This window comes from Polypterus senegalus, chromosome 5 (genome assembly GCF_016835505.1).
Source record: "Polypterus senegalus isolate Bchr_013 chromosome 5, ASM1683550v1, whole genome shotgun sequence".
Taxonomy (NCBI): Eukaryota; Metazoa; Chordata; class Cladistia; order Polypteriformes; family Polypteridae; genus Polypterus; species Polypterus senegalus.
In genome coordinates this window covers 115,125,842-115,137,853 of record NC_053158.1, presented here as the reverse complement: position 1 = coordinate 115,137,853, position 12,012 = coordinate 115,125,842, and the positions used below count along the sequence as shown (strand labels likewise).

The following is a 12,012-nucleotide window of genomic DNA, read 5'->3' as shown; positions in this document are numbered from 1 at the left end:
CTCAAAAGCTGACTTGATATCTGTCACACAAGTCTCTGCCATCCTAGAGGGCACGGTTTTTATTATGTTTTCTGCAGACAGTTTTGCTTGACGTATATTTTTGGATGAAGACCACTGTATTTCACCTTTTTTTGATGTGAATGTCTTGCTTGGAGGAATATGAATAGCAGTTTCCTCATTTGATTCAGAATCATCAGACTCAGAATTGAACATTTCATCTTCAGACACATCATCCTCTATTTCACTGTCATGATCAAAGATGAGTTCCAGAGCCTCTAGCGCTGTCACCTGTTTATTTCTGCTGCTCATTTTGTAAAGCTCTGACAGAGAGGATATCATATGTAGCTGCAGAATATAATGTTGGCAGGACTTCCTTACAGAGAATCTTTATATGTTTTGCTCCTCCCCTGCTGAGTGTCCACTCAATGTGATGGAGTTTTCCCACTGGAACAGAAAAGGTTCCCATGAAAATTCATAACACCTGCATTCTCACACTTTACAGATGAGGTCAGTAGAATAGGGAGAATGTGTGTGTTTGTGATTGGAGTGAAATATGTCTCACAGTTGCAAAGAAACAAATAGTATTTGACACTTCTGACCCCTTTAACTTCCACTTTGACTGCTGGGTCAATTTGACCCGAACAATATCTATGTCAGTGGTCTCCAACCTTTTTTTCCCTGAGAGCCGCTTTCACAAAATGAAAATGGCAGAGAGCTACTCATGTTTTCTAACGTTTATTCTCATAGCTTATTTCAACATTGGATGCTCTTCAACAAGAGTGGTGTATGGTGGAGTGTAGCCACTTGGGTTCACTCTTATGGAATCATTTAAATGTTCATCTGTCAGTCTTGTTCTGAACTTTGATTTCATGACATTCATGTCAGAAAAGGCAGAGTCACAGAGGTATGTAGACCTAAACAAAGCATTTTCAAAGCTGCTTGGTGAAGATTCTTATAGTTATGTGGCTCTACTAAGCTCCAGAAATGCTGAGAATGCTGTTGAGACTTCAACAGCACATCATTTTGAAGGTTTACTAATACAGTGTTTCCCAGCCTTGGTCCTGGGGACTCGCTGTGGCTGCAGGATTTTGTTCCAACCAGCTTCTATTTTTAATTGGATTCCTGGGCTAATTAAGTGATGTGTTATTTCCGAAGTTCTGTGTTTTGGGAGCAGTATAAAAATTTGAAAACTAAGTTTGGTTATATATACACATATATACATATACACTCTCCACACACTGAGGAGAGGCAAGACACATGACAGCCCGCATGGAGTTTGCTAAAAGACACCTGAAGGACTCTGAGATGGTGAGAAATAAGATTCTCTGGTCTGATGAGACCAAGATAACTTTGTGGCCTTAATTCTAAGCGGTATGTGTGGAGACAACCAGGCACTGCTCATCACTTGTCCAATACAGTCCCCACAGTGAAGCATGGCGGTGGCAGCATCATGCTGTGGGGTGTTTTTCAGCTGCAGGGACAGGACGACTGGTTGCAATCGAGGGAAAGATGAATGCGGCCAAGTACAGGGATATCCTAGACAAAAACCTTCTCCAGAGAGCTAAGGACCTCAGACTGGGCCGAAGGTTTACCTTCCAACAAGACAATGACCCTAAGCACACAGCTAAAATAACGAAGGAGTGGCTTCACAACACCTCTGTGACTGTTTTTGAATGGCCAAGCCAGAGCCCTGACTTAAACCCAATTGAACATCTCTGGAGAGACCTAAAAATGGCTGTCCACCAACGTTTACCATCCAACCTGACAGAACTGGAGAGGATCTGCAAGGAGGAAATGCAGAGGATCCCCAAATCCAGGTGTGAAAAACTTGTTGCATCTTTCCCAAGAAGACTCATGGCTGTATTAGCTCAAAAGGGTGCTTCTACTAAATACTGAGCAAAGGGTCTGAATACTTAGGACCATGTGATATTTATTTCAGTTTTTCTTTTTTAATAAATCTGCAACAATTTCAAGAATTCTTTTTTTTGTCTGTCAATATGGGGTGCTGTGTGTACATTAATGAGAAAAAAAATTAATTTAAATGATTTTAGCAAATGGCTGCAATATAACAAAGAGTGAAAAATTGAAGGGGGTCTGAATACTTTCCGGTTATATATATATATTATACTCTAATAAAAGGCAAAGCCCTCACTGACTGACTCATCACTAATTATCCAAGTTCCCGTGTAGGTAGAAGGCTGAAATTTGGCAGGCGCATTCCTTACAGCTTACTTACAAAAGTTGGGCAGGTTTAATTTCGAAATTCTACGCGTAATGGTCATAACTGGAAGCTATTTTTCTCCAGTTGAGCTGGATGGCCGTGGGGGGCGGAGTTTCATGTGACATCATCACGCCTCCCACATAATCACGTGAACTGACTATCAACGTAGTACGTAGAAAACCATATATATATGACAACAACACTCATCAATGACAAAACAATTACATTAACAATCATCTTACGTTATTTTTAAAATGTTTCCTTTTCTTTTTCATAACTTCTTTAACACACTACTTCTCCGCTGCAAAGCGCGGGTATTCTGCTAGTATATTTATTTGTTTATTTACAGTGATACCTTGAGATATGAGTTTAATTCGTTCCATGACCGAGCTCTTAAGTCAAAATGCTCTTATCTCAAATCAATTTTCCCCATTGAATGAATTGAAATGCCATTAATCCGTTCCGGACCCCCCAAAAACACTGCATTTTTTAAATAAAAAATATGTACTTATAAATAATGAATAATGTATAAAAACACAATACAATCGAATGTACTACAATAAACTGGTTTTATTAAGTACAATATAATATATAGCATTTACCTTGGAGATCAGACGAGTTGAAGATGCTGACGGAGGTGGTGGAGAAAGGCTGAACTGAATAACTGAATGTTATTCACTAATTTTTGCCCTTTTCGCTGCACCTTCCTCACTTTCATCTCCAGGGGTTTTCGATAAAAACCTGTCCAATGAGGTCTGTTTCATCCTCTCTTTCAGAATGTTTCTAAAATGCGTTATGCAAGTGTCATTAAATAGAGCCGTTGCGCGATCAGTTGTAACATTTTCAGGATGTTTTTGTTCAATAAAGTCATTTGTTATGCAAGTGTCAATAAATAGCCCTGCTACACTATCTGTTGCAGTTTTTTTCAGGGTTATCTTTTAAATAAACTCAAGCGTTAGGCAAGTGTCATTAAATAGAGCTGCTGCGCGATCAGTTGTAACATTTTCAGGGTGTTTCTTTTCTTTAAAATTTGAAACTTTTTTTCCAAAATTGCAAACACTTCCTTTATCTCACTTTATATGGTAATCTCCTCTGCGTCTGCCTTCTCCGCGATACCGATCTCCTGCATGCGTATGTTGCCATGTCTGTAGTTCGTCAACTCCTCCGTCGTCAGTTCCTCTGAATGTGCGGCGACAAGCTCTTTGATGGCTCGTATTTCGAATTTTGGCTCGTAACTCAAGGCAAAAAATCAACTTCGTGACGGCTCGTATCTCAAAAAACTCGTACGTTGAGGCACTGGTATCTCAAGGTACTACTGTGTGTGTGTATGTGTGTGATATATATATATATATATATATATATATATATATATATATATATATAAAAATGTACCAAGCAGTTATATGGGAATAATGTATTTTTTCTTTTTAACAATATTTTCATCTTGATTTTCATTCTAGTGTTCTAATTGTTTAATTAATCCATTATTTACTAATTAGTGGGTCTGATGCTCATTATTCAGTGTTGTTTGCCAGCACGTCTGCTCTGCTCATTTTTAATTGTCATTAATAAAATACAACGAAGGGGAAAAACTGCACAGAGAAAGGGTAAAATATAATGAAATCAACAGCATTTAAATCTATAGCAAAAGCAGAAATATTTCTAAATGTCTTATAAATGTAAAAGTCATGCTGCTGTGCTTTTCTGAGTGTCGAACAAAAGAAAAATTATACCAGCTAATTAAATGAGATCAGTGTTATCAAGTGTTGTCACTGATTAGGAATCTGGTTGGAACAAAAACCTGCAGCCACAGTGTGCCCCCAAGACCGAGGCTGGGAAACACTGTACTAATATATAATATATAAAATCCAATATCTGTCTGTCTGCTTTTCACGAGAGAACTACTTAATGGATTTAGATTGGGTTTTTTTCCTATAATTCGCTTGAATATTCCAGTTGACTTTGCGACTTGTCTCATTTCACTATGTATCATAGTTTGCTTGCGGTACAAATTTATTTTCTAGAATCCGAGATCCACGCAACGGGCCGAGGGACGGGGAACACCTCACTCACACTGCAACCCTGGGGCTTGTTCCTTACCCCCGCTTAGCTAGCGAACGAGAGAACAATTAAATTCAAGTTTGTTTGATATTTAAAATAAAGTGTTACTTTGGTCTTGATGAGTTTGAGACTGGATATTCTCTTAAGTGTGTGCCACATTGAAAAGATAGATTGTAATTCAGATTGTGGATCGCGATATGATTTTTTTGGAAAGATCGCCCACCCCTGATTTGACTAATCAAGTTTTAAAATTTATGTAGGATTCGTCAACCCTTTTGGCGAGCTACTTGGAAAGGGGTAGCGAGCGACCGGTAGCTCACGAGCGACGTTTGGAGACCCCTGATCTTTGTAATATTAACAATGCAGCAATTGGGGTTGCAAATATGTAAAATGAACCATTTTCATTTTATATGTTGATTATACTTATTGAGCCAAGCAGATGAAGTTTCATACTGAAAAAAATATTAACAATTTAAAATAATTTTTTTTTTTAACTTAAAATATGGGTTAGTTTGACCCGCAACATAACAGGAGGGTTAAGTACAAAGCACGAATGTGCAAAAAATATATTCATTGCTAAATATGGATATGCTAAATTTGTGTCGTTCATTTGGTTTTTAAAGCCAAACTAATAGTGAAAGCACACGTCATATATTTGAAAGGTTATTTTGTCTGATCATTCATATAAGATACTTTGAAAAAGGCACAACAAAGAGGTTTTTTTTTAACTGTAATTCTGGAATAATGGATTAATCTAAAGCTGACAAGTTTGATTTAACTTGGGAAATTAAAGCTTGGACAAATGTTAAAATAATAGAAGGGATAGATTTGTAAAATTAAAGTTTCAGGATTTTGAGACATTTGAAAATGTAATCAGTTTGACTTATCAGTCTTAATTTATGATATATTCCACTGACTCTTTAGAAGTGCTATTGAAAAAGTCGCTGATTAGAGAGAATAATGTCACATGAGCACTGAAACAACTTTATCTGCTTGCTACATCTAGGACACACATCTCGGCTGATGGTTATCCATTGGTGAATCTAGAGATGAGTGTGAGAAACCTGCATAAACAGGTGCGAGTGGACGTCACTCGGGTTGAAAGAGTCTTGACAATAAAGTGTTTGCAGTAATTCCTGTCATTTGAGAGATAGGCAGGATTCAGTAAATGTAGGCGGCAGCGGAAATTCTGACAGTCAGGACTGAATCATTTTAGAAAAGGAGGCTTAGTTAAATGTAACTCTTGTCACAGTGACTAGTGAGAGTAGTGTTAGAGTTGTGTGGGTGTTGCAGATGCTGATGAGCGTTAATTTCTTGACTCTTGTGCTTCTCTAGAAATTCCAAAGTGCATGTTTCTTCCAGCAAGGCAGCAGCAAGGGTTTCACCACACCCCAGCTACAATTTCTAGCGTTAACTCAAGAATAACTCTGGGGCTTATAGAGGTTGCACAACAGCAATTGCCTGCTATAATTGTAGTAAGTTATCTTGTGTGGAAAGCATTCAGTTTGCATACAGTGTCATGCACACATCATCGAGTGGGTTGGGGTCTTAGCACAAGAAACAAAATGATGGCAGGATATGTAAATATGCATTTACTAACCGCTTTTCCTTTTCCAGCTCGAGAGTGGAGGAGGAGCCCTACAAAGACCATGACTGCCCTCCAGAAGCCACAGGAAGTCCTGTCCCTTTTGGGTCAAGACTTACACAAATGCAGTGACCATCAGAAGTTACTGTTCATTTTGGGAATTGTCACTGCTGAAGCCTGAATAGGCCGGAGAAGTGCAGTATTTGTGACTGAATCGCAACCAACAAGTCTACCTTTTTTTGTTTGTTGTATTTTTTAATTTTACTTTAGTTATTATCCTTGTAGCTAATAAACCAGGACCTTGGTAGACCCCAACAACTTCAGTGTCTTTTTCCCATGTATTCTGTAGTAGTTAGACATAGCAGTAATATAAGACTGAGATTAATCACAATTTCCTGCTACCAATTTGGCAGGGACTATATTTTTGTTATGACAGTGTTTTGACGCAGATTTCCTATAAACATACAAAATGGAGAACCGAGAGTTAAAACAGGCTCATTGAAAAAGTCATTAATAATAAAAAAAAAAAATTAAATGAGCTAAAATGTTTCTTCAGCCCCTCCTTATTAAAAACTCCTTTTCTTCTCTGTATTGGAGCTTGGTTAAAAGCCCAGCCTGCATTTACCGTCAAGTCCAAACTTTCCTTGTCTCCGTAAATGATGAGGTAATGCTGATCGGGGTGCTCTAAGCTGGACACAAATACTCAACCTATATTGCTCCAAACTCCACAAATAACATTTTAAATCGCAAAATGTTTGATTTCAGTGTGCGTGTGTATATTCCTTTATATTTGTAAAAATGTATGTATTAATGTGTAAACATGGATGGGATGAGATGCTTCCTTTTGTTGCTTTAATAAGCTCAGATTTTCAATGACAAAAATAAATGTTTTTAAAAATACAGGGAAATGTGTTAATTAATGCCACATTCATTTTTTTTTTTTATTTTAGTGTGGAAGACAGTCAGATGAAAGAGCACTTTGTTCTGTTAGAGCATGATAATAACATAAAAGACTTACTTCAGAAACACATGCTATTTTACAAGATTCGAAGAAAAGTGAGCATAGTCCCTTGCTCCAGTTTTTCAGTTTGGTCTGTTCTTCCATCAGAGCCTGGCAAAGATAAGGAAAATATTTTGCAGCATGTGATGAATAGCAAAAGTGCCTTGTTTTTTGGTTCTGATCCTCGCACAGCCAAGATGGGCTGGAGACTTATTGTAGAAAATCAGGTGAACCCACTGCAGATTATACCAGATAGCAGACTTGGAGATATTGGAGATTACCACAGACACAGATATACTCTAGGTGAGTTCTTGCTATAGAACATGGTATTTTTAGTTTTTACTTTAACTGACAATTGAACATGCTTGTTTGCAGTTATGTTAACATTTTCATACACAAATGATGTGTTTCCTTAAATGTAGAACAGTGTATTCTTATCCTATGTTTTTCATTGAAGAGTAAGTGGGAGCAGCGCCCACTGGTGCTGATTAGTTGATGTACTGATGTCATCCTCGGTTTGTGGAATGAATGAAAGTGCAGAGTGTTACATCTTTGATTAAAATGCAATATTTGATCATAAAAACTTTTGTTTGTAGTGCTAATAAGATGCTGTGCAGGGATTTTTACCCTTCAGAAGGGCATTTTGCTTTTTTTTCTCTTTTTCTTTTCAACTGCACAGGCAAAAAGGTGCTGAATGTTTGACGGTAGCAGAAGAGGGTCATATGTGGGGGAATGGAGCAGCTAGCAGTACAGTGAGTAAGCAACCAGCTTTGTACATGACAATGATGGAAGTAAATGTTTTTCATATATGAAAATAAATTAAGATGTTAAAAGGGTTACTACATGCATGAAATAGCATTCCTGTCATGGAGCATTAAGGCTGGTAGGAGAGTGAGGATGTAAGCATTTGTTCATTAGGAAGAACAAATGTTTTAAGTACAGTGTAGAGGCGGCACCATCTGGCTTGAGAGTAAAGAAATACAAGAGGCTCAAAGTTAGGAAAACAAGTCATTTAGGGAGAGTCGCTGCAGAACGGGAAAGTTTAGTAACTACAAAGATGTATAATAGGGATTCAAGGGGTGATTCAATGAAGGGGCCACCAGGTATTAAATAATAGCAGTATTACCCAGAAACCTAATATGCAACTTATTTAAATAATTAGAATTATTTAAATATAATTATAACAGGAGTAAGCAGTTCAATAATCGAAATGTTAATAATAAGGGCCAATGTAAAACTGCAAAAATTTGGTGAGGATATTTTAAGACCTATGTTTTGTATTTTCCATTCTCTATTCATGTAGTGAATTGTCAGGGGCTGTGGTATGATTCTGCCATTCTACTCAAATGGGTGTCAGTGTTACTGGTAAAAAAAAAAAAAAAGTGATTGACATTAACCAGAACTGAAAATGACATGCCCTGTACAGGATTCTTAGTTGCTGGTAATACAGTCCAACATTGGTGTGTATTTTCTCTGAAGTGATATACTCTGTTTTGCAGCAACAGCAATATAGCTTAATTAATAAACTTTGTTTTATGTAATGCTTTCTAAATACAATCTAATTTTTCTTTATAAAGAGTTTCATGCTTATATGAGACTTGGAGGTTCACTGCTAAGATTTGTGCTACTGTTAAAGAGTAGAACAATCATTTTTTCACATGGTAAAATGGTTGTCTTATTGCTATGCAAATGTTTTCACAATCATCTGAAAAAGTAAGGATGCCCCATGAATGTTCATTTTTTAAAATATATGTTGACATAAGACTGTTTAATCTTCATTTAAACAGTATATTTAGATAAGATTGATGTAATTGGGGGGGGAAGCATACAAATTTGATTTTGAAGTAAAGTATGCAATGAAATATGTATGGTTATGCCACTTCTCTCTGCAGGAAAGTAAGTGAACTCGTGACTGTAATAGTTATTGCCCGTTTTGACAGAAAAAACCTCCTGTATTAATTTACTTTAACTGTCTACTACTGGAAGAAGGCTCTTCTGACTCCACCATGCAAATCTTTAAGCTGGGCGATGTTTGAGGATGTCTTAAATGCACAGTCTATTTCAGATTGCCCACCAACATCTCAGTGGGATTCAGATCAAGGCTTTAATATAATAATAATAATAAAAATTCCTCACTTTTGACCCTTTCTTTGGTGGATTTACTGTTTTGTTCATGTTACTTTTGGTTGAGCTTCTGATAGTCTCAAATTATCTTCAAGCACCATCAGATATAATGAAAAATTCATAGTGGAATCCATGATGCTGAGCTGATAATTAAATTAGTAGTGTCAAATTTACTTTAATAACAATATGATTTAAATTTATATTTTTAACGTACAATTTTATGTTTGTAAATTTATAGTACTGTATACTTTACATTTGCTTCACACTCCAGGTGTATGTTACAATTAGTGATGCATTAATTTCACTGAATTCACTGTACATTGTGTTCGGTGAAATCACGGAAATGTTTGCTCTAAACTCCTTGAAATGCATGAAAGTCAATGGAGAAGGAAGCACTGAACTTGTTTTGACTGTATAATAAATGATGTGGTGGTCTTTTAAGATTCCCTGAGGGCTAGGGAAAAGTCTGCCAGATGAGCTGGACCAATTGTCTTGGCCAAATATGTAATCAGAGCTATGAGGTACCAGTGCTAACCACTGAGCCTCCCTTTGTCAAACAACAAAAGACACAGACAGTATGAATACCACAAATAAAAATAAACTAACTAGCAGTAAGTAAGTAAAATATAGATCATTGCACTCAAACAGTTCCAAAGTTGGGGCACACGTAGGCATGAGACTGCAAAGTTGAGGCACCGGCCACAGCGGGAGAATATTTTTACACGCATCTGTGCAGGTACCTCGCACTTTCTTCTTCCATCAAGAATAAAGAAACGTCTTGCAAATAGTACTAAGTATTCTGTTTATATTTTATAACTTGTCTTGTGTTTTCTGGTAAGGGGATGGCCCCTTTAACACTAGGATTACCAGAGTCTACGAAAAAACTCATAGATCCGGCCCACCTTAAAACCGTTGGCACCTCTCCACCAGCGTCTTTTGTCATTTAAATGTGCTGATAAAGACAAACCACAAGCACCCAGCTATTCCATCCCCCCACCGACTTAGAACGTGCACAAACTTCTCCCAGCTCATACCTTGATTGATTATCTGGGAGTGAATTGGAGTTTTAGAATGGAAATAATAGATCGTTATTTGGAACCACCAAATCCTTAACATCTCAAAACTGGATTAATATATAAATTCAACTCCCTTATTGGGAATTTGCATTCTGTTTTATTAAAGAGCAAATCACGTAGTTATTTCTCATTCCCAAATTAATTTAGGAACAATATAGTTCAAAATGGTTGCAGCTCACAATATTGATTTGTCGTATCACTGTGCTTCCAAAGCTTGCATGAGTCATGTCGTTTTTGTTTCTGGGGTAAAATTAACAATATAGAAAGCCTTAAAAGAACTACTGGTTATTTCAGCTTTATTAAGTTAAACCATGCAGGTTTTTAAACAGGAATGAATTCCACAATATCACACTGTATTTCAACCTTAGTCTATAAAATCTCCCTTCAGTTTCCTCCCCCATTGTTATTACAGCTCTCATGTAATTCAGTCCTTCATACAGTATTGCTCAAAATCAAAAATTGACTTTTTATACAGTACTTGAATGTATTTTAACAGCTTTTTAAATAAGTCTGATAAATATTAATTTGAGATCTTAAATTTGTTTTTCTAGGGCTACCTGAAGGAGTGAAGGATCTTCCTCCAGGAGGATGTCTTCCTTTGGAATCCAATCTTGCATACATGAATGGAGTCAGTTTTACAAAAGGCTGTTATATAGGACAGGAGCTGACAGCCAGAACTCATCACACTGGAGTAATCCGGAAACGACTTATGCCAGTACAGTTCTTAGAATCTTGTGAAGCAACAGAGAGTAGTGATGTTGTAACTGAAACTAGGAAACCTGTTGGAAAGCTCCGTTCTTGCATTGGTGACTTGGGATTGGCTCTTCTGCGGCAAGTTAATACCATGGAAAAGCTTTTTATTCTCTCAACTAAAAACTCCTGGGTTCAGATCAAAGCAGGTATTCCAGATTGGTGGCCGAAAGATGACAGAAATATCTAATGAACACAAATCTTGGAAAATTTGACGAAGATATGGTTTACTGATGCAATGATGATTAAAACCACTTGTGAATAATGACTATCTAATACATTTTGCATGTTCCTTATGTAATTCAGATGGTTTTACTCAAGACTTCTTATACTTACAATTGAGTTACTACTCCTGATCTTTATCAGGGGGCAATATTTGATGAGAGGTTGCTTTTTTACTTTATTTTGCTATATCTTTCAGGTTACTTGAAAATCACCACACCTGTTTTTACAAAACTTTGCAGTTATTTCTGGTATAGTCTAACTTAGAATAAAGGCTAATAAAAAAAATAATAGATTTTATACATATAAATATCTAGAAATAATAAAAACTGAAACAGCCTGAGTTGCGGTTGTCATCTGAAAAAATACTAAAAGTAAAAATTGCTTAATAGCACTTAATAGTCTGCAGATGACAGCAATAGATCAATACTGTGCATTATTGAAATTGCACTGAAGGAATGGCACTGTATTTACAATCTACTGTATTATTATTATACATATAAAATTTAATTTCTGCCTGTGTGTTTGAGTACCGAGCAAAAACAACCCCACTTCATTCTACAAAACTTGTTATTTCTAATGCTGTCTAAGTTAGAATGTAAGCTAATAAACGTACATTATTTTGTAAAGAAAAAAGTCTATGCATTCCCACCCTATAATATGTATTTAATTTAAAAACCAACCACAAGCAACCAAAAAAGTAACATTGCAGGAGATCACGCTATTAGCCTTAAAGCCCGATCGCTGTAAACACTTTTTTTAAAATGAGTTTTAAGCACAGTGGGAAAAAAAGGAACATTAGAACAAATCCAAAATTTATTTAAAAACCAACCACAAGCAATCAAAAAAGTAACATTGCAGGAGATCACGCTATTAGCCGTTACTGTACAGTACAGTAAACAATTTTTTTAAAAATGAGTTTTAAGCATAGGGGAAAAAAGGAACAATCGAGAAAACTGTAATTTAATAAACC

The 12,012-nt window shown here is 36.5% G+C and overlaps 1 protein-coding gene across 4 annotated transcripts in view; it reads left to right on the top strand.

The window, feature by feature from the left end:
• iba57 (iron-sulfur cluster assembly factor IBA57) overlaps positions 1–11,569 on the top strand; it is a 32,315-nt gene extending 20,746 nt beyond the window's left edge. For 2 of the 4 annotated variants that reach the window (XM_039753248.1, XM_039753249.1), the window contains exons 2-3: positions 6,818–7,170; positions 10,619–11,569. In XM_039753248.1, the coding sequence (XP_039609182.1) occupies positions 6,818–7,170; positions 10,619–11,007 (742 nt within the window). In that variant the 3' untranslated portion in view covers positions 11,008–11,569. Of the gene's footprint in view, positions 1–6,817; positions 7,171–7,546; positions 7,624–10,618 lie in introns of all 4 variants that reach the window. The other 2 variants (XR_005633746.1, XR_005633747.1) reach the window with 2 other exon arrangements.
• The last annotated feature ends 443 nt before the right edge of the window (positions 11,570–12,012 follow it).